This window comes from Struthio camelus, chromosome 3, assembly GCF_040807025.1.
Source record: "Struthio camelus isolate bStrCam1 chromosome 3, bStrCam1.hap1, whole genome shotgun sequence".
Lineage (NCBI taxonomy): Eukaryota > Metazoa > Chordata > Aves > Struthioniformes > Struthionidae > Struthio > Struthio camelus.
Window position 1 is genome coordinate 131,355,176 of NC_090944.1, and position 23,656 is coordinate 131,378,831.

General features: G+C 35.5%; 1 protein-coding gene across 7 annotated transcripts in view; it reads left to right on the plus strand.

The window, feature by feature from the left end:
• USP34 (ubiquitin specific peptidase 34) overlaps positions 1-23,656 on the plus strand; it is a 155,574-nt gene that overhangs the window by 46,464 nt on the left and 85,454 nt on the right. For all 7 annotated transcript variants that reach the window (XM_068940330.1, XM_068940333.1, XM_068940332.1 and 4 more), the window contains 9 exons: positions 5,065-5,126; positions 15,297-15,378; positions 15,471-15,563; positions 17,769-17,894; positions 18,330-18,459; positions 19,009-19,044; positions 19,453-19,583; positions 20,053-20,690; positions 21,280-21,494. In XM_068940330.1, coding sequence (XP_068796431.1) covers positions 5,065-5,126; positions 15,297-15,378; positions 15,471-15,563; positions 17,769-17,894; positions 18,330-18,459; positions 19,009-19,044; positions 19,453-19,583; positions 20,053-20,690; positions 21,280-21,494 — 1,513 coding nt within the window. The remainder of the gene's footprint in view (positions 1-5,064; positions 5,127-15,296; positions 15,379-15,470; positions 15,564-17,768; positions 17,895-18,329; positions 18,460-19,008; positions 19,045-19,452; positions 19,584-20,052; positions 20,691-21,279; positions 21,495-23,656) is intronic.

Consider the following 23,656-nt stretch of genomic DNA (forward strand, 5'->3'; position numbering starts at 1 on the left):
TTACATTTCACAGATGTGTAACCCACTAAGCTTAAAAATAGAAATTGTTTATAAACAACCACTCAGTGTTAATCAAATGTCAAATGCTGTTTTAAGTGTAACTGCGTTTATTGGACTTGAAAATACTGGCCATTCAGTTTTGCATTTATATACATGAAAACATAATGGAGTTCATCCACTTGAGGTTCTAAAGCAAGTTAAAGATAAACTTAATTTTTGGACGAAATAGTGACAGCATGAATTTGTTCCTGTATCTATAACTTTTATATAAAAGTGATTTATATGACTTTACATAAACACACACACACACACACACACACACACACACACACACATATATATAAAATACTCAGTACCTAAATTCAAATTTTCAGTCATATCTAATTAGTGTAAAGTGAATATTCTGAGTTCTTTTTGTGTAATAAGAAATATTCAGAGAGGTGATTAAGTCTTAGGTAGAAATATTTTTCATCGCCATGTGCTTTATTGTTTGTACAGTTACAGATCTCTCATCTGATATATTTTAAAATTTGGCAATTAATCGGGCATATAAGTAGTTCCTTTTTTTTCCTCTGTACAGTTTTGGAAAGCATAATTTTCAGGATCATTGATTATAAAGTAGATTTCCATAGGTTTGCATAGTTCCAATTACATTAGATTTTTATCCGTGTGAGTACTTTCTTTCAATTTTGTACAGTTTTCCTTTGACTGCTAATGTATATCGTTTTCTCTATCCTTACCAAAAGAAATTCTGCAAATAAGAATGCATCATTTGTTTATTTTTCATGCATATAGGTCATTTTAAAGAATGTGAAATTGTATTATTTTAAGTAGTTATAACATATTTTGACCTTTTATGATTGGTAAATGTTACTGTAAAAGTGAGATTTTCATAAAAGGCATTGGCTTCAACTTGTAAAACTGAAATATTGTTTGTTGATCATTTGTCAAGTCTGTTTTAATTAATTAGTCCCAAAAACTGCTCTGGAATTCTGAGACAACTGATTCTTCATTATCTATTCAAATCGTAAGAAGTTTCCTTTTTTGTTCTATTTTTAAGATCTTAAAATCTCTGTGGAATCCTCTTTTGCTTTACCTCCTTTGACTTTTGAGTTTGAAAAGCATTTTGTTTAATTTAGTTTCGTATGTCTTCCCTGGGACGATTTTAATTGCCAGATTTGTGCAGCTTGGAGTATGAAATCTGACCCGAAATTTACAGAAGTTATGACTGCTTCTTTCTTGAAGTTTTCTGTGCTCCTTGCAAACAAAGGTCTGCCAAGATGTAATGAAGCTAAGCTAAGTTTTTCACACGGCCTTGTTTGTTACGGATGTACCTTATGGCTACTTTTCTGAAGTTTCTTTTTTTTTTTTTTCCTATACGTTTCTTTGATGGCTAGAATTTGTCAAAGTAATTTCATTGAGGTGTTCTTCCCAGGGAACACAATTTGAGCTTCCTGTTCTGTATCTAAGACTTTAGAACTAAGATATCTGCAACTGCAAAATGTTTTCCTTTCCTGGACTTTCATTGCCAAAAGCTGAGCATTTAGCCTTGAAACAATTCTTCACTTAATTTTTTTTAAATAGATATGAAGATTCAGAGAAAACCTTTAGCCAAACTTTATGCTAAATATTAAAAGAAAGTGTGAACTTTGCAAAACACACTTTATTTCAAAGACAAAATTCTTCTGAAGTAATATGGAAAGTTGACTCAGATACAGCTTTCTAATTTTGCTCACAAGATCAAACCTAAAAGAGGTTGTTCAGATAGCTTTTATGGCATGACTAAGTACTCTTGCAAGATAAGAGTACTTTTGTTCTCATCGAGGAGATGGAAATCTTTGACCAAAGACATCAGTGAATCTAAAAAGACGCAAGTCTTCTAACAAGGAGGTGTTGATTTGTGTCTGCTGAAAGCTTTTTTTTCTGTCTGACAGGTAACATGACCTGAAATTAAACCTTTCAGTTTCATGGAACCTCTTGAGACTCACAGAATACGTGCTGTATGGCATACAGCGATTATCTTTGCTTGCCACCACATATAGACTTGCCTCTTCTGAAGAGTAGTGTGTACAAATAGTGTGTCATACCATCTGACTAAAGTTCTTATTTACAAAACAAGGCTGAAGACAGACACATGTAAGTTAATTTAGCAAAGCTTGAGAAGTTGAATGTGAAATTGGAAATAGCTACAGAAAACAGCAGCAAAATGTGAAACAGGATATACCTGAAGCTTTTTTTGTTTGTTTCTCTTTGATTTCATCTCTCAGTTGTCAGTCCAGATCGTTCAGCTGCAAAATACCCTCTTCTCTCTCTACTGTTGCTTCACAGATAGGTCTCTTTTCCTGCTCTTCTAGTTAGAGAGAAACCTAAAAGTTGTGTGAAAATGAGTATTTGTCGCTGATCTGGGCATCCTTCCTCTTCCAGTTTTTCAGCCTCTTTTTATCTGGTTCCTTGCATTGTTCAAAATGCAGGCGTAACACTGTTAGGTTTTTCCTGAACAAATTCAGGGGAAGCCTTGACCTGTACATAGTTCTTCTCTCTGCATTGGTTTCCTGTGTAGGAAGATTAGTTTCCTTTGATGCCTGGGTCTGGTGACCAAGGTAGCTAGGGAGATTGTTTTTTGTTCTCAGCTTGGGTGCGTGATGTTTCTTGGATGAACACTTCATGCCTTTGCTGTACTTTTTAACTGATGTGTTCTTGCTGGATTAGTCGAGTGCCTGGGCACAGTCCTCTTTAGTTTCTTACAGTGTTTCGTATAGCATAAAAAATTGTAAAAGTATGTTATTCCCTCTGGTATTTCATGGTAACCAGACATGAAGTAGAAAAAGATGTCCGGAGGTGAGCGAAAATATGGCAGGGCATTATGCAACACTGTTGCGTGTGTGCATTGTGTTACACTTCTGTGTTGCAGAAGACTGTAGTTGAAATTGTTATTAAAAAATATAGATTTGAAAATTCAAATATAAATAAGGAACACTTTGTCAGTGTTCCTGTAGAACAGCATTTTGTTTGGGAAATTTGGATCGCTGCATGACTATAGATTTAAAATTGGTAATAGTTCAATATTCTTTCAAACTTTGAATGCCTTTCAGAATGTTTTCTGATAGGGGGGAAAAGAGTGTCCGGAAATATTAGTGACCTTTCCCTTCTTTCTTCATTTGACCCGGTTCTAATTGGTCATGGTAATTGCTTCGTGAGGTTTGGTTTGCATATTTTTTTTCATTTCTGCATGGGTTTAATTTGACTATATCTATTCATAACTGTGTAATCAGGCTCTCATGTCTCACTCATTTTAAATCATATTTTCAATTTTGTTCTTCCAAAACATTTTTCCCTGACAATTCTTAAGATTAGACATGAATAAATCTTTTTGTAAAAACTGAAGGAGATTAGCTGTCGTCTGAACGACAGAATACGTGCAACCAGGCTTGTTTCAACAGAGAGAGAAGAATAAATAACTATTTTGAGGAAGTTATGCAAGAATTTTAGTTTGAATGTCAAAAATTCACATTATGTCTTTAATTCTTCTTGAAGCTCGGATGACAAATCAGTTTTATTACATCATTTCAAATATTTTAAAAATGTAATGTAAAGAGCTGAGTATAGAGCCTATGTATCTGGGAAGTTGGTGATGCTGAAGGAAAGGGAGTTCTGCTGGCATTTTTAGTCACTTGAAATGAATAACTTCTAGGTGAGAGTCCTTAGGCTTACAAGTGCAGAAGAAAGCAAAGAGTATTGGAGCAGATAGTGTCAGGGTGTATGGTACAGTGGTGTAGCTGTTTCATGATCTTTTTTGAGACCATGTCTCCAGAGAAAGGACAGGTGGTATTTCTTTTTAAATACAAAAGGAATTCCAACCGTTTAAAGGTACGCAGCAAATTTGCTCTGTCAGTGTAATAGACAGCTCTAGAATTTTTCAGCAAGACACGCTTAGGAAATTTGTGCGTACAGCTTTTATTTTAAACTTTTCAGGACTGACGGTTTACTATTTCGCTCTCCACCACCATGGACCTCAGGTACTGAAAGGGTCCAAATTTCCGACGCTGCTTTACCCTACGCTTCAAATGATAACCCCCTCTGACTTTCAAAGATAGCTTTGCTTTTTGATAAATGGTACGAACTGCATGACGTGTTCTGGCCTAAATGCATTTTAGTTAATAGTAGTAGGAGACTGAAATAATTGACAGTGAGTTGAGGGGGATTTTACCTAATAATATTTCAAGTGGCATGGAGTTTATATATCTGTATAGTAGACAAGCATATTTTATTCCTGTATATACCTGTAAGGTAATGCAATTACAAAAAAAAAAAAAATCAACTTTAACCTTATAAATTTTGAACTTCCAAGTATGTAACAGGGCGTTTTGGCAACCCGAACAAAATTCCAATTAAATGTAAAATCCCCAGAATTTTTGTTATGTGAATATGATTGCTGACTTTAAGACTGAAGAAGTGATGTAAACCCAGGATGATTATTCTGGAAAAGAGAGTTACCCTTAGGAAGGCTTTGTTTGTTTGTTTGTGTGTGTGTGTGTTTGGGGTTTTTTGTTTGTTTTGTTTTTTCCCTGTGAAGACTTGAATTCAACACTTCAGATGCGTCTCAAGGCTTCATTCTATTTAAAAATATGTAGTTTTCATTCTCTAGTTTTGTAGACTGTAAATGTTGATAATGTGATTAAAGAAATCTTTGCTGTTTTAGTGAGCATTACAATAATGGGGAAACCGATACTAAAATGTTAGTTTCCCGAGTATGCGTTTCATTTCTCTTGAAAATCTCTGTGGAAAGCTGCTGGTAGATGCCTTCCTTTGATGTCTAGAGTGGCTAGCATCTCCTGATATCATTTGATGGGTGTAGAGAAAGAAAGGTTGATAAATAAATTAAACTGATCCCACTTACCTACTAGGATGGCTGCTGTTTAATTTTTTTTTTCCAAAGGGAGTTGTTTATAAACGTTGATAGTACTAGGAAAATTGTGTCATTGCCACTATTTTTAAATATAAGAAAACTGCCTCAAAAAGTGTTTAGATAAAATTGTAATTTTTTCTTCCTCTTTTTAACTATAGAACCAACTTCATACCTTCAATGATGTGTGTAATAATGAGTCATTAGTTTCAGACACAGAAACGTAAGTAGGAACATTATTATGCATACTTTAAGTACACTTATATGACTGCAGTTCTTCTGTATTGTTGTTATGGATTTTACACTCTGGGGAGTAATGATTATCTAAGGTATTTATTAGAAATACCCTAATAAGGGGTTTAATTCAAATTGTTTTAAACTGCAACCTTTAAAAATATTTCTAAATGTTTCTTGATCTCTTTTCTGTCTTTAAAAGGTAGAGTCAAGGTAACTTTCAGAAGAAATTAGATCCTGAAATAATTAATGCCTGTAACAGGCTATTGTCTCCGTTGTTATATATAAAAAGGAACTAGCTAATTCATATGAAAGCAATTTTTTTGCCATCTTCTCATTTTTCCTAATTATTTAGTTAACTAAGACTTGATAGGCTGTCACTGGCATCCATCCTTGTTATTAGTTTTTCATTTAGTCTGTTTGGCTATGCTTTTAGTACTGTTTATTGTTTTTCTTCAAAATCTTTGTTTGTATTGTTCTGGTATGTTAAAATAATTAAAAGAGACTCCTAAGTCGAAGTTTGAAGTTTCACGTGTGGGAGTGCTTTCCAACTGAGAAAATGGGTTTGTTTTATGTAACAACTCTAAGCTTAATGTTAGAACTGTCTAGAACTTAGAAAAAAAAAAGTCTTCAATACACAAGTAGATGAAACTGGTGTTATTCTTGCAATAATATAAAAATTATGTAAAAAGTAGGATTTTCCTTGAGATAGGCTCTACATTTATTTTGGGGCTTGTATCCGTGTGTGTGTATCTGTCTCACTAGAGATGCACGCTCGCCCGTATCTTTTGCTCGTTAATGATGAATGCAGTATAGCAGCAGTCGGTTTGCTTTGTTATCTAGGTAGACGGTAGTTGTATTATAGATCGTTTTGCAGTAACACCTCTGCCTATTCTTCAAACCTGACAGCAGTCAAGACCGCAACACTCATGTAAATAGCAACTTGAATATTATAAGTGGAATTTATGGTATAAGGTTGATATTTAAAAAATAAAGAATCAGAATCTGGAACGTTTTTACCTCTACGTGGATGAGAATACAAGACAAATAACCCCTTATGATCAATTTTGTTCATGTCCTTGATCATTAAGCCAATAGGTGAGCATGAGTCCATGCTCTCCGTTTATTTCAAAGTAAATTTTGATACGCAGTATCAGAAAAGTTAAATTATTCTCCTGAAGTATGTGACATACTTAACTATGATCTGATGAAACCGGAGTGTAATGTCCTTAAGTTAATGTACATTTCTGAAGGTTAGCGTTATTCTAATAAAGGTGTGCTTTTTGTGCCTTGGGAAGTGTGATTTTTTTTTTTCCAAAGCCTCTGATTTTGTAGCAGCAAAGGTAAATACTGCAGGAGCGTAGCTGGCTTTTAGGCTATGCAGAACAAAGATTTGAAGGTATCAGTACAATATGTGAGGTGGCTTGGTTGGGAGGGGTATTTTCAATAGTGTACTGCCAGTTTATAGTGTATGGTTAAACTGGGACAGCGAAACCTCAGTTTGATCCATTTCTTCTCCTCCTTCCTTCATGCTGAAAATTGCAACCTGAGGTATTTCTTTGGTAGTTTTCATCTGTTGAAACACATTGTGAATGAAACGGTTTTTAACAAGTAGTAACTAATTAAAGAACAAGAACTTGTTTAGCCAATTAAACTAAACAAAAAGTTGTTTGTTTTTCTCTATCAAATGCAAAAACAGAAAGTTACCAGTGGGGAAAAAGAGAAGGGTACTTGAATTTCCCTGCAGTAGAGCGAGCAGATGCGCTGTGCAAGAAAATCAGTTATCTGTCTTAAAGCTGAAGGAAGTTTTTAAATTCTCAGTTGGGATACTACTTTATTGGGAAGGGCATCTATAAGCCAGGAATGCAGAGTGAACCAAAGACCTTCTTTTGCGCTTTTGTAATACGTGATATTCTTTTTATCTGAATGCCAGTCATTCTGATGTTTCACCTGAAAAGTTGGGTGCAAATCAATTTTAAGTATTGCTGCTGCTCATCTTCAGATTTCTTTTGGGTTCACATATCCTGATAGTCTTCCAGCCAAATAATCGCAAAAGGCTGGTTGGGGAAAATGTCTTCCCCATACTGTTTGTTCAGTACAAAGCTTCCCTCTCATTAGAGACGCTGTTCATAAGAAATCTTTGAACGAGAAAGCGCTTAATGGAGTTGGCAGTGATTGAACAAGCAGCAAAAGGAAAGGTTTTCATTCCCCTCCTTTTTTTTTTATTCAGAGGAGAAAGGAAGATTAAAATTCATTTTGCAGCTTTGTAGCCTCTCTCTCTCTCTTTGTAGTTTTATCAAAGGAAGCTGTTTTGCATTATTTCTGGTCATCCGCCCTATGTGTTTTGACTTTTCCAGATGCGTTTGGAACTGTCAACCTTTGGGATTTCTGCTTCTGTATCTTGATAAGGTGGGTTTGCGGGAGGCCTTTTTTTTTTTTTTTTTTTTTTTTAAAGAGCTGTCAGGTTGTTCTAGCTCTTCTCTTTTGTTTGGAAATATTATCAGGATTTTTGATAAAATGTTTGGCAGTAGTAGCTTCCCACCTTTATCTGCATGGATTGCAAATTTTTCCATGGTAAGACAAACTAAAGGATTTTGTAAATTTTTCCATGGTAAGACAAACTAAAGGATTTTGTGTTTAGGAGAGACTTTGGATTTTGCAGCTTGCACTTGAAACGGGCAGAAAGCTAAGATAAGGAAATCTGTTTTCTAGCTGAAGATATTTGTGTGACTTTTCAGCTTCAGTTTATTTGACTGTCTCCTGTACAGCTAAGGATTTGTGCTGAGTGAGCGTGCGTATTGTTCAGATATGTGCAACATCTTGGATTTCATAGTGACTCAACTTCATAGTATCCCTCATAGAGATACTTTTAATTTAGCCATTCCTGGCTCTTAAAATAGAGTCAGATTTGTGGCATCAGAACACTGTCTAAGGTACTGTAGAGTATGAAGTCTATTGAAGCTAAAAATAATGAGATTGAACATAGCAGCCTTCAAATCTTGGAACAGTGATCCCTGAATCTATTTTGTTCATGTCGTTCAGTGAAAAATGATCATACCTTTAACAGAGAGAAAGATTTCTCGTGCCATTTCGACCACAGGAGAACAAAGTATTCTTCTCTCCTTAGTGAATACGCTGTCAGTCTGTGGAAATAATATGTATAAAGGGATACTTTCTTTTCCTCTTCACTTGGCAGGCAGCCAAGAATTTGTGTTACAGGATTCAGATTGATGCTGAGGTGACCCTCCCTCCTCGTTTTAAAAACAGATTGTCCTCCCTTAAAGGCTTCTACAGGATAATTTTTGGGTGTTCAGAATTCCCTTCACCTGCGAGCAGAAAGATCAGGACTCTTTCTTCTCCTTTCTCTTCCCTCTCTTTCCTTATAGATTGAGGTTTTACACTGTGAGTTTTGTATTGCTTTTTCCCTCACCAGTGTTCTCGTAGCTCACATAAGTCTGTCTTTCTAGTTTTTTGCTTGGGCTCACCAACTGTGTTTTGGCAACATCATTAGACTGCCTCTTCTCCTCTCTACTTTTCCACACTCAATGGATCTTTTCAGATTTTCTATGGAAAAAGAAAAGTTTTTCACTCAGCCTACTAATGCTTCTTTGTAGTGACGTACGCAGTGGATTCTTGACAAATATTCAAGAGGATGTCAGAGTAGTGTTTTTGGAGCCTGAAAAGTGTCAAATAAGAAAATGTACACTCATAAACAAAAACATGTGCTTGAATGTTTGTTAGGGGGGCCTGCCATATCCTCTTTGCCTTTTTTGTCCTGAATACTAGAGATCAGTGCTTGCCATACTTGTTATGTTGTAGTTGCTATTTCAGTGATTTATTCAAGAAGTGTTAGTCTTCATCCTCTGTAGGCTGCTCACTATATTGCTACGTTTTTACTTTTAAGTGACACTGCTGACTTTGGTGTCCTTGTATTTTGTCCAGTACTCTGTTGCCATGGTTTTGCAGCTGTGTGGTGAATTGTGTTGGGAATCGACCTGTTGGATAAATAAGATTTTATTGGGGGGGGGGGGGGGATATTTTTCTGTGGGATTGATTCCTGGATCTAGGTCATCATGTGGCTACCAAGTATTGCACCACAGCCTTAGGTTCGCATGTTTCTAGGACTTTAACTCAGTCCTCCTTTGGGGGGGAGGCATTCTTTACCTTTTTTTTGACCTACCAGGAAAATGTGCAAACTGTAGAATTTCCTTCCTAATAGTTTCAGCTAAAAAAATGAATGAATTTCAGGCTCTAATACTAGGCTTTTCATATGTACTTTTCACAAATGTGAGGTAATATTAGAAACTGCATAGCTTCCACTCTTTCCCCAAAGTCTCATGGAATGCCTGGGGAAAGTAGCGTCAAAAGTGCTTGAACTTCATTCCTTGAAAGAAAAGCAGTTATTTTTGAAAGACGTTAATTGCCTATGAATTTGAAATAAAAGTCTAGGGAGAAACTGACTAAGTCCAGAGACCGTCCAGTCCAACTATGTCATGTGTAGAGTTCCACTGTGAGAAAGATTTAGAGACAATTGAACTAGGGCAGCAGCTACCTTCGCTTCTTCATTCCCTACTTCCTCCTCCTTTGCCCACAACAAACACGCATAGTAGGCATCGGGTCCCTTAAATGACGTTTCATCTCGCTATCCCACTTACTAAATTCTGTTCCCACTTAGCTATTTTTCCAGAAAATTTAGTGTTACGTGTTGTTACCAAGGTGAATGTTTTTACTCCTAAGGTCTGTATGACCTAGATATGTAATTTGTAAAACAGTTCTTTGTACTGCAACTTTTGTATGAGAGGGAAAGTGTATATATACTTAGATCGTAATGCATGTCTTTCACTCATGCTGTTTCTTTTAGTATGAAAGAGTGAACTTTTTAAAAATCTTGTGAACTTTTTAAAAACCTTTTGAAGTACTTCTTTAAAAAGAAAATTTTAGCGTATTTTACTGAAAATAAAATTTCTTTTTTAATTGCCTGAATTGTAGTGATGCCATATAGGTATAGTCATACAATTATTCCAAATTACTCTATGAAAAAATACCTTTGAGTTATGAAAAACATAGACTATATCAAAGAAATTTTAACGTAGAAATCAAAATGAAACCCCACTGAAAAGTTATCAAATATCAATATCAAAATTGTCGAAGCGTATTCTTTAAATTTCGTATTGATGAGCCATTCTATGTTGCCCTGCTTAATTGGGGCAACTCAGAACTTAGGTGAATCATTATAAACTGAGTCTATATGAAATTCCCCAAAGCCACAGAGGTTTTGGTAATTATTAAAACAAAAAATAAAAGATAAAATACAAACTTAATTGTAGGTTAATTTATTCACAATTGAATCATTAAAAAAAGGTAAATTACTAGAATAGGTTGTGCATTTTGACTTTACATTTTAAAGCTAAAAAACTTAGATGGGCCTGAAAGTGGTTTTCTAGGTTTTATGAGGAATCAGTCAGCATACAAACTATAGTAGATGGTGTAATTCTGAGGACCTGAAGAAGAGGTGAAAGGAACCACGTATATAAAAGAAGATCCTTGCTTTATTTTAGTTCTCAGAAAATGAAACCCCATGAATTAAAAATTTATAATGAATTCAAGCAAGTATCTTTTCTGTGTGCATCCAGTGGTATGAAAGTCAGAGATTTCATATTTTACTTGTAAAAATTGCATAAACTCTTTAAAGTTATTACTTAACAAGCAATTGTAAAACCAAACCATAATGTATTTGTATGCATATACATAATCTTTGCAGCCTGTTTTAAAAGGAATATGTATAACGAGAAGTAGCTTCAGATGGTTTTGAAATTCTACATATCCATCTTAAGGGAAATAAAATGGCTAGCTCAGAAAAGAGTACCAAATAGAATGAGGTTATCATGCTTGATTGGAAATGTAAACTCAAAGAAATACATTTCAAAAAGTATTTTCTCTATTAATTATGCTCTTAAGTTATACAGAGATTGTTCACTTTTTAAAAGAGTATAACTTGAATTAATATAGTTTTAGTATGCATCTGTTAGACGTTCAAAGGTTCTTGAATCTTTTGTAGAGGAATTTACCTATCATCTGTAAGCTTCCCTCCTCTTATAGGTCTGTTTACAGAGACAGATTCAGATAACTATCTTTTTGCAGAAGCTGCTCCAAAATATCATTAGAGCTGCTTTCTTTGATGATTTCTTCCACATCTCTGTTATCACAAATGGTACTAAAAGCAAAGAAGAGACAAAAACTATGTCACGGAATTTGAGAAAATTGCCAGTACTTCGTAGAGTAATGCAGAATTATGAAATATTGCTGATCCTGGTAGTTTGCCATTTCCTGGGGTCGTGTTTATCAGTTTGCATTCACTTCTTAGCAAGTAAAATGCTGGAAACTCCTTCTGTTTCCTAGATTTGTAATCAGATATGTGCTTGGAAGGAACTTTAAAGATTAGGAGCTAATAGGCAGTTCCAGAACATATTCTCCTGGTTTCTGAATGTCTATAATTGAATAGTCGCAGAATATAGAAAAAATGATGAGAAGTCACTGGATTTGAAAATCAGATTGCCAGTATTGTCGTGTTGGTTATCTCACTAACGTACCTGAATGAGGCAAGAATTTATATTAAATTCTTAGCACGTAACATTTCAGATATTTAGATATTAGAGGCACTGAGTTAATGCATTCCCAGAAAAGGAAGGGGTTTTGTGTCTAACTCAGTTGTTGATTCTATATTTCTTTTGTATAGAAATTAGAGTACTGTGAGATAAGAGTGGTCAAATTGTGTTGAGAAAATTGTGTTGAGAAAAGGTGTTGAGAAAGCAGGAAATTTTAGAGCCTTTGCTGTTCTGGCAATATATTTCTGTTTATATGGAGTTCTGGAATTGCTTTTGAAGTAAGGTGTTCACTCCGTTGGAAAGTGAGCAAACATATGAAGGAGCTAGTGGAGAACCAGCAGAAAAAAACATCTTTCTAGAAACGCAAATGTTTAGGAAATAAGTCAGACATACTGCCTATACACTGAAGTTAGCTTGTTTTGGTGAATCTTGGAATCTACTCTCATGAGTATATTTCTTAGTGCACCAGAGATAAAATCACTTAGTGCTGGTAATAACCACGTCATTTAAAAAGGCAGTACATTTAGAGATTCGTGTGCCCTCAGCGTAACTCTGTGGGAGGAACAGTTCTCTTTGGGAAACAACAAAGGCTATATTCTGTCTTTCACAAGGATCCTCTTGTTTTTGGTCATCCTCAATAAATCCGTATCACCTACCAAATGAGTATTTACCTCCAGAAATCTGAGATGTCATTTTATCGCAGTTGAGCTGAGCTCACCAGTAGAATTAAAAGTTTCTTACTCTTGAGAATGCACAAATTAAAAAAGGCATTCCTTCAAAAGAATAATCCGTTATTTCTTAGAAGAAAAATGTTGCAGACTAGAGATAGGGAACTGCCAATACTCCCTTTAATAAAATGTAAAGGAACTCACTCCATAAGAAAGTTTTTGCCCTTTTCTGCAGAGCAGCCAAAGTGCAACGTACGAATCTCAACAGAATGCCAATGGGCATTGTGTCAGGAGCACAAGTATTCGGTTTAAGCAAACTAATTGAGCAGTGTGTCCTTTCATCTTAACCATGCCTGATGAACCCAGCTGTGTTTGGCTGGGACTCATTCTAAAAAAGATGTTAAGTTTAAAAATTCAGATCCAAGAAGAAATTTAGCACTCCTGGAACAACATTACTTCAATTGAGTTAGGACTCAGATGTTAAACCTTTTGCCTGTAATGGAGGACCATGTGCAATTTTTTTTTTTTTTTCCACGTCTCATAACTAGAAGTGCATTCATTTAGGCCTCCCTCATGTAGTGGGCGTATGTCCGGTCATGTGACCAGATCTGTCTACCTTTTATATGAGCAAAATGCAAACTATAAGACTTTCTGGCTATATTTTGGTCATGTAACGGGAGCACTTCTCTCCACAGCGGGGACACCATAAGGCCTTGAGAATGAGCTGGCGGGGAGTAGGCTGTAAGCTGAAGGAAGGGTTTCGACAGGCTGTGTTCAGCTTACAAGTTGTGGATTGGGCGCTTTGATTTAAGACAAATCTGTAATATTTGATGTTGAATTCCATTACAGCTTTTTATTACAGCTCATACGCTGTAGGTTTATTACTTCCTAAAAGGTTCTGTAATCCTCATGCTGGTGCTGGAATGTTGGCTCTGCGTCAGTGACAAATTCTCGTCTTCTGCTGCCGTGAAGATTGTCTACAAAGCAAAGGAGAGAACGTTTTTCCCCACAGAAAATGAACTAGTTGCTCACTTCTCACAAATAAACGTATAGTGAGCACTCTGTTCTCTCTTATTCCAGTTTCTTGGAATTGATACGGTAGATACCAAGGCTGCCAGCTGTCTGAAGAAATGAGAAGTCACAGAGCTACAACCCCTTGAGCTGTATGGGCAATGCCACTACAGTCGCTTCTGGTTGTCAGCCAGGAGGCAGATGGATAAGAGCATTGTTTAGAGCCGTATTGCTAAAGGAGGCTGGTAGCATATATTCAAATGAATGATAACTTCCTTCAGCTGTAAAATCTGCATAATCACAATTCTCATGTGAAAAGGTTTTCCTTCAAATTTAAGTGGATAGGAATCCAAGCAGGGAATGGGTCTATAATATGTATGCTCCAAAGTTGTGTTGGGGGCAGGGGGGACACTCTAGGTGTTGGGAATAGGGAGGTTTAACAGAGCTGTTGGAAGTTAAGTTGATCTTGATTTCATGAAGCAGACTTGCTTTACCTTTCTTATGCCTCTCTAAACAGTTTCAAATACTCCATTGAACTAACTTCTCCTCTACAGTGTGGAAACTTACTAACAATAAGCCCTAAATGATATTGTTGATAGATTGTTGATTGAGCCAAGTTACTCCTTGAGCAAGCCAGTTCTTGATCATTACGGGACGTTATGTTTTCCAAAGGGTATAAGAATATCTTATTCCCCCTGTCCTGGAATTAGATAGTAGAGAGAGGACAGGATAGGATTGGTGTTGAGTGATAGAACTTAGCTCCATGAGCTCGTGCACGGTGATCAGGCAATTCAAAGCAATTGGAGAATTGGCAACATGCCCTGGAAAAGTGAATTCTACTTGGAAACCTTACAGACTATAACTTCTTACCCATAGAATCCCATTTGCTTATTGCAGATGATCAAAATTGGCAGTCCTGCTACTGTAATAGTGACCATTAACGCAGCACGGATGATAGTGGTAAAAGTAATTCTTCCTGTAGTCCTCAAAGACAGCCCCCCGTGCTTCCCCTCTCACCCCACAAGTGAAACAGAGTGCTTTTATTCCAGGGCCATTTAAACTGGAGCCAGTGCTTTAAATACCAACACGTGCTCTAATTGCTTCTGGTGCCAAAATCTGGACAAAAAAAACTTGTGCTTGAAAGGAAGGAATAAGCAGGAGTTTATGCACTAGTTTCTCTACAGGGCAGTCCCTTCTGGAAGTTCAGGTTTTGTTTTGGAAAATAAGTTTCCTTGTCCTGTTCTGTTTCAATGTTTACTTGTTGGTTGGCAGTGGGTAAAGATGTCTCTTGTAATGGATGAAACAAAAAAAATTAAAATTTCTATACACCACATATTTATAAATATAACTATGTAAGACGTAGATTTTCAAGTGTGTGAATTGCTGTTTACAGAAGAGAGTCTAAAAATATTTAAGTGATTTTCTTGTAAAATCATTTCTTTCACTTCCACCTTCGGCTGTGCTTGGGAACTCAGTATTTGTTTTAGCATTTCATTATAAACTTAGGTTCTGTAACAGTGTTTATCAAAATCTCACCTATGAGGTCTTTGAAAGTGATCTGCAGGTGGTCTGTTGGGCTGTGTTAAATAATAAAAATTGTAGAGTTGTCAGTTACATATTTGCTAATAATCCAGAGGTGTGAGTGGGAAATGCTGATGTTTGGCATTAGTCTTCTAGCTAAAGAAAAACGTGGAAAGTATTTTCTTCTATGGGAACAAATGAATGTTGAGCATGCTTTGTGTTCAAAGAAGTTTCTGTATTCTTACTACATTTACAGATATTAATTTGAAATACATGCTGTGCTAAGGATAAGGATTGTATATGTATTATAGATGGATAATTTTACATACGTTTCTGCTGTTTTTCCATCTGTAGGTCTATTGCAAAAGAGCTTGCAGACTGGCTTATCAGCAACAATGTAGTTGAGCATATTTTTGGACCAAATTTACATATAGAGGTTTGTTTACAGTTATTATTATTTTAATAGAAACATGGAGGAGTAACTTTTTGTTCTAGTAAACCTTTTCTCAATATGTGCTCACTTTGCAGATCATCAAACAGTGCCAAGTGATTCTGAATTTTCTTGCAGCTGAAGGGAGACTTAGTACTCAGCATATAGACTGTATTTGGGCTGCAGCACAGGTATATGTGAATTTTTTATAGTTGTAAAAATGATTTAAAAAAAAAAGAAAAACAGAAAATGACAAATTGATTTTGCTTTACATTAATAAAGTGGACTTTCTTACTTTTTCTTCTCTGTTTATCTTAGTGTTTAGCTTACCAAATTTTAAATTCAGTAACTGCCACAGTTGCCATTTTTTCATCAGATGCAAAAATATACAAGAAAACACTTAAGTTGTTTAGCACAGGCATAGCGTTATCACTGAGAACAGTGATGGAGGTTGTAGGGTAGATGCAATACTTTAACTGTTGTGTTAGTTGCCCTGCCCCTATCTATTGTAGCTTCCACCACTGTTACTGGCGGTGGGAAGAGTCTGGTGAAAGTTATGGCAGTGATGTTTACAGTTACACATACAGGCTTATGCTGAAATCTAAAGAAGGCAATGAGATTTTATTTTTTGCTAGGTAAACCTGAAAAGCTTGATAGGCTCTTTTCCTTCAGAAAGATGTATTAGTTTGCTAATTTTAATGTATTGTTATGCTCTTTATTTTAGGTTTTTCATTTTTATTTTATTTAGAGGATTGGAGTGCTGCAGCATTTTGATTTCCTATTGTGGAAACTATTTTTCTATTGTTTCTTTCTATCTTCATCATACTTTAAAAAAAAAAAAAAAAAAAAAGAGGCGAGGCGGAGCAGAAACCCCCCAAGGTTGTAATGTCAATTTTTCAGAAAAAATACACTCAAAATGAAGGTCAGAGAAATGAAATGGATCTATTTGAAGAGAAATAGGGAACATACTTGTATACAAGTTGTAATTTGAGTTTATTTTTTTCTGTGTTCAGTAATAGTTCTGTCTAATTTGTTTCATTTGAATACTGCTGTATGCACATTCTGAAACCTTATAGTCCATCCTCATAGCATGCAGCGGGAATGTTAATAAATGCTCATTGTAACAGCATTCACTTTGATAGGCTCTAGCAATTTTCTGTATCGGAGTAATCAATAATAACTTATTTTGATTATACGTTAAAGTGATACTTTATCTTTGCTATTTTCACACGTACTGTAATTCACGCTAGTGTTAGAGCTCTGTATTTCTTCATCTTCTATACTATTTTCAGAGCTTAATATTATTATTCAAGCGTGATACTTCTTATACTGCTTGCTTGTCCGTTTTAACATACTGCTATTTCGAAAGATATATCTGTGTTTCATATCAGAATTGTATGTGCAGATGGCTTCCTGTAAAAGGGTTAAATTGCTAACACTTAAAAGGCTGACACCTTTAGACTAAAAGAATAGAAGGCCTTAAGAATCCTTTTTCCTTATTTTCAGCTTTCTAACATTTTGACATAAATTTCTCTTCTCTAAATTGAGCCAGATAGCTCAAGAACTTCTCTAATGTTCAGTATGGTTAAGTACACCCTTGTAGAGAACCTACTTTATTTCATTGCACTTTGAATCCTGTATAAGATCCTGTTTCTGTGCTCCATAAACTCCTTACGTTGCTATTGTAGACAGCAGGAAGGCCAAAAAAACCCCCAAACTTTTGAAGCATATTTGTGACAACCAGCATTAAGGAGATTTTTTTCTGTATGTTTCCTATACCTTTATCATCTTTGTTGAGTAGTTACCAACGTAATGAAACCCTTTCAGTGGATAAGAAAAGCAGCATTTAACCTGAGAGGAAACTTCTATGAGCACTGTCACTTTTATGTGTAAATACACAGCAGTTTGCTAAAAATGTTGTCATCTTTTTTGACATCCATTGTTAGGAAGGACAAAAAATTGTGAATAATCTTCCTACAATCCACCCAGTCTGTTCTCTCAGTCTCACATTAATGTGTAATGTCTTTATTTGTATTTACTACTGTTAGTAAGTCAATCCTTGTATTTCCTAATCCGGAGTTAGTATATCCAGTAGTGTTTTAGAAGTTTTATTTCAATAAAAATGCAAAACAAACTTCCAGTTCTTCTTTTCATCAAAATATGATGAAAGGCCTGGAGCTAAAAAAGATGTGTGGTGATTTTTATGTTTGATTACACTAAACTTTATGTGCTTTAAAATATAAGAATTCCGTTAAGGCAAAGTTGCAAGTTTGATGTAGTTTAGAATTACAGGGCAAAATATTTCCTAAGAATTTACCGCAATTTTATCAATCTTTGGACCATCTTTTAAAGTTTATTTTTCTGTTTCTCTTTTCTGTTTTGTTTGTACTTTACAGCTAAAGCATTGCAGTCGTTATATACACGACTTGTTTCCTTCTTTGATCAAAAACTTGGATCCTGTTCCACTTAGACATCTTCTGAACCTAGTCTCAACTCTCCATCCAAGCGCTCACACTGAACAGGTAAAGACAAGAAAAACAGAATCATTGTAAAGAAAAAAGAAATAGCATACTGTTAACGTATTAGTCAGATACTATGAATTTGTCTTTCTGTTCTAAATAAATATATACTAATGCATATCAGAGTAAAAAATACTAAGGTATATAAGAAGAAAACATATGAGTGAAATTGTCATTCTTCTTCAAATAGGCTTTTTTGGCTTTTAAGTTATAATATTCAGAGCTCTTTGAAAGCTGCACGGCCATTGATAGAAGACTTTAACTTCATTTTTAAAGTTAAAAGCATTTGCACAACGTTTCTTCATTTTGTCTATCCATTTATTTTTATGCGTTTATTTTGGGGAACTGTAATATTGGCATATAGAAAGATTAACAGCGTATTTTTGCAAACAAAATCTACTGCTTCTTTGTAGCACTGTTATCTGGTTTTGTTTATAGACCTTGTATTTGGCATCAATGCTTATAAAAGCGCTGTGGAATAATGCACTAGCAGCTAAGGCTCAGCTGTCAAAACAAAGCTCATTTGCATCTTTACTGAGTACCAATCTACCCATGGGAAACAAGAAAGGTATGTATTTTTGCAATAGTTGAATCTTTAATTTTCATTGGTCTCCTTGTTGACTTTGGACAATGAGGATGTATAGAACTTGTAGGTTAATAAACTCACTGGAGTATTTTTAAAAAGTGTCATGTTGGCATATTTTCGTGAGAGTAAAGATGAAAGCATTAGAACTTTGTGAGTATGTTTGGAAAACTGTGTTTCAGAAAAATTCTTTTAGTACATCTAACGTAGTATATGTTTTTTTTCATTCAAAGGGTGGTCCGTAACTCATCAGTTAACTGTTCCTTTTCTGCTGAACATCTATAATTTGTATAGCTGTATAAATTCTTCTACCAGTTTATTATTATGCCTAGTTTCTGATATTACATGCTGTTTCTGTTTTTTTCGGCTTAACCGTATATTTCCCTACAGTCATTACTAAAGGTGCTGCCAACCCCTTTTACTGTGGCTCCCCTTTCTTCTGTTATTGCTGGTTGTTCTGAATCTTGGACAACTATATGCTGGCAAAAAGATCTCTACTCACTTATTTTTCTGTCCTGCATTTTTTTTCTTCAGAAGAAGAAGAGCTCAGAAGAGCAGCCCCTTCACCTTGTAAGTGTTGTTTTAGAACTACATTGCAGTCTGTTATATCTGATACTATGATGTTTTTCTAGAGGTATAGAATTTGGATAGAAGAAAAACTAGTGTGAGTTTGAAATTATGTTTTTATGAGAAGTCAAATGAAAATTATAGTTAGTGTAGAATCCAGCAAATTGGTATATATGTGCTATATACTGGCCAGAAGAGACATCAAAATATAACTTTAATAGCAAAATGCTCAATATTCTAAACAGAATTTTTACTATTTAGGTATTTGGGGTTGTTTGAGTTACGTCCCTCGTTCAACTGTTTACAGGAAGAATGCTGTTGAGTTCAACAGATGAGGCAGATTTATGTAATGCTGTTACATTCCAATTAATCTATATCACAAAGTAACTGGGAAACGTGGTTTTGAACTAGGGTCACCAGCAGCTAGCCCTCAGAGTAGTGACAACAGTGACACCCATCAGAGTGGAGGCAGTGATATTGAAATGGAAGAACAGCTTATTAACAGAGCAAAACATGTGCAGCAGCGACTTTCAGATACAGAGGTAAGACTGTGAATCTTAGTCTGCATTGCTAAGTTACCTACTATTTGCTGTAGAAATCATTTTTTTCCTTAATAGTTTCGAAAGCCGAACAGATACGTAAGATGCATGCTTATAGTGCTTATCTGCAACAGGACAGTGGGCAGCTAGAATTGTTACTTCTGTTCTTTGTAGTTTACATAGGCTCTACTTTACCTTGCCTGTGAACAGGCACACTACAAAAAAGAATCAGATTCCTGCCTTTAAACTGTATTTAAGTAAAACTATTCTCTTAGTAAAAGATTGCATGAAATATTGTTTATATGTTTCTGTCATTAGCAACCAAACTAAGAATGAATGAAAGAAAATGTGAAGATTTGCCACATGTCCTCATAAATAATGTTTTATGTTCAAATAATGACGATAATGATTCTGTACGTTCAGTGGTATTTTATTTTTATTTTTGCACCAATTTAAAAAAAATAAATTTCAGGAATCCATGCAGGGAAGTTCTGATGAGACAGCAAACAGTGGCGAGGATGGCAGTAGCGGTCCTGGTAGTAGCAGTGGCCACAGTGATGGATCCAGTAACGAGGCAAACTCCAGTCATGCAAGCCAGTCTGCAGGAAGTCCTGGCAGCGAGGTGCAGTCAGAAGATATTGCAGATATCGAAGCTCTCAAAGAGGAGGAAGAGGAGGAGGAGGAGGAAGATAGGGGTCATAATCCCCAGAAAAGCAGTAGGAGCACAGATCTACGAAGCAGGAAACTGGAATCACAAACAGGCATTTGCCTTGGAGATTCACAAGGGGCAGCGGAGAGGAGTGGTGCAAACAACGGGGCAGGAAAGGACCATGTCTTTAACACTGACTCTGTGGCACCGGTGGATAATCGAATTAGAATGCTGGATGCTTGTTCCCATGCTGAGGATGCAGAACATGATATGACAGGGGAAATGAGCACTGCTCACATTTCACAGGGGTCTCAAGATTCTTGTATAACTCATACAGGGGACTTCCTTGGGGATACTATTGGAAATGAATTGTTTAACTGTCGACAGTTCATTGGGCCACAGCATCACCACCACCACCACCACCACCACCACCACCACCACCACCACCACCACCATGATGGGTAGGTCATTTGATATTTCTTCTGATTGCTTCTATAACAGTAATAAAGGTGGTAGCAACTAATACTCAGTTTGGGCATAAATTTGTATGGACGTTTTGCTGTCCTTCAGGATAATTTTGTCTAACAGAGGTGGCAGTTGCTGCAGATCGTTACACAGTCATGCATTTTGTTAACATCTGATTAAAGCTTTTTGTAAAGTTTTTGTATTTAATAAAACAAAAATATTTAACAAAATAATAAAGTTTTTTTGTAAAAAGCTGTTATTTAGCTAACATTGAAGAAATTGATGCAGTCTTCATGATAGTGAGACTTTCAATTTATCTGTAATTGTTTTTTCAATTCATGTGAAGGTCTGCTGTTCAGACAGATGATTCATCCTGACTTCAGCTCTAGAGATGTGTCTATTCACTTGGATTACATTAGCTGTGTATTGCAATATGTGTATAAACTGTGCATTAAATAACTTGACTGCAAAATGATTTTTCAGTTTTCTTCTACAAAATGCTGCTGTAACTCTCTCTTATGAAATTAGACAGCTATAAACATATTTTTCTTTTCTATTGTCCATTCTAATGTTCCTGTTTTACAGACACATGGTTGATGATATGCTAAGTGCAGACGATGTCAGTTGCAGTAGTTCTCAAGTCAGTGCAAAATCAGAGAAAAACATGGCTGATTTTGATGGGGAAGAGTCTGGCTGTGAAGAAGAGCTTGTACAGATTAATTCACATGCTGAGCTAACATCTCATCTTCAGCAGCACCTTCCTAACCTTGCCTCCATCTATCACGAGCATCTTAGTCAAGGTAAGAGCAATAAAAAGAAAGCAAAAACATTTTCTGTGGTTTTCACCCAGTTTTATGCAATTTTGAGTAGTTTCCAATAATTATAATAATCAAATGATTTTAAGGAGCAAAGCACAGGAACCACAGAAGTGCTAAGTTGTATATAAAAAAGTAGTTGCCAGAAGAAACCACAGCAGCAACTGAGATTTTACTGCGTGATTCATATTTGTGTGGTATTAGATATAACTGTACCTGCATATTCTTTTTGCGTTTCTACAGGAGCTTTTGCTACAAGTTCAAACAAATAAGGGTACTAAAGAGCCTAGTGAATATTTTATCTGCTCAGTTATTAAAGTGAAAAGAAATGTACTACTGAACCACCAGATAAGCTTTTTTTCTATGAAAGCTTGTGTAACTTTTCATCTGGTATGTGGATCTTACTGTGGTTCCGTATGTTTACCATATTGAATGAATTACTGTAATGGGCTGTACAGAGGATAATTTTGGAAAGATGAGTTAAAATACAACCTGATTTGTTGGGGAGCTTGCCTTAAAGGGCATTGCATGCTGTTTTATCTTACACTGCCAAATCTTCTAGTTTACGTTAGGGTGCAATTCAAAATGCCACTGTAACACTTCACAAAAGTTATGATATCTTTCCATAAGGTATTGTGGCAGCTTTGTTTTCTGAAGTGCTTCTATCCTACTTTTAAAACTAATGGAGGGTATGCTTGGTTAGAGAATGGTTTTTGTTTTTGACATTTGTTTTCTTCACCAGTCTGGCAGAACGAAGCTTGCTATCTTCTAGCCGACAGTAAAACCACTACTATTTATATCTTTTGCTGAAACACAGTTGAATAAGAGGTCCGTTTTTTCTTTAGGCTTGGCATTTATTATTATCTAGAACTGAATTCTAATTTCACTCCAATATTGAAAATTTGAAAGTACTTTTTTTTCTCATTTCTACACTACATAGTGAATATACTAATAAAGCTTTCTGGTTAATTGGATTTCAGTTATTGTTGCCTTGTGATTTCCAGTGTGGAAAATCACACACAGAGAGGTGTGAGGAGAAGGGGGTTATAAATAGTAGTAGGAGATATATTGTAGCATCTTTCAAAGATGGGATGGTTATATGGTGTGAAGATTTGTTTTCAGCTTTTTTCTAGCTGGCCATGGTAACATAAATCTAATTGTTTTAATAAAACAAAGGAAAGCATAACACGTTTGCTATAATTCAGAATACATATTGCTTATATTATGCCTTACATATCGCCAAACTCGAGTGTAAAAAAAAAAAAAAATTAAGGCATGTTTCAGCATACCAGAGATATTACTACATAGCATTAGTATCATCATTTTAAAGGTTAAATGAGTTCCTCAATGCCTAGGTATAAGTAGAATTGGTAAGCGTGTATTGCAGTGTAAACATCTTGCCTTTCTAAACCTCTGTCTTGTTCTCTAAAACCTCATGTTTACTTTCAAAATACTGTTAAAATAATCTGATAATAAAGTAAAACTTCAAGATTATTTCTCAAAGAGAAAAATCTTACTTTTGTTAAATTATAGTGAATTTGAAACTAAAATCTTTTCTGCAGTTGAAACATGCTGAAACTCAGCATCTTTTTCTCAGCGTTTTCCGTAGATATTATACATTTTACTGAAGATCCAAATTATTGTTTGAGTATGACAACTTCAGTGCAGATTATTTTTGACGCACCTAGTTTTACACATGCAAATAATTAGTGTTCTGCATGCAATTTTAATTTTCTACTTAACTTTCATGTTTTATGAATATAGTATCAAACGGTAGATAGATGAGCGGTGCCAGTATGGCCACGTACAAGACGGAAATTGTCTCTCACTATTTATGAAAGCATGACCTTCTAAAATCATGCACTTTAATAATCCATCGTGTGTAAAAATAGTATTTGTTTTTCCTGTTTTTTAGTTACACGGAAGATAGATACCAAGATTCAGCATGAGGGGAATTTACTGAAGTTTGTTTTTCTGTCTCTCTCGCTCCTCTCTCTTTCCTGCTCTTTCTTGCTGTCTCTTTCTTGCTCTCTCTCCTTCCTTCCTCCCTTCAGAACACAGCTCTACAGAAAGACTTTAGAAATATTTTAATTACACCACCAATTAAGTCTAATTAAATTAAAAAGCAATTGCACCTGCATCTGTAA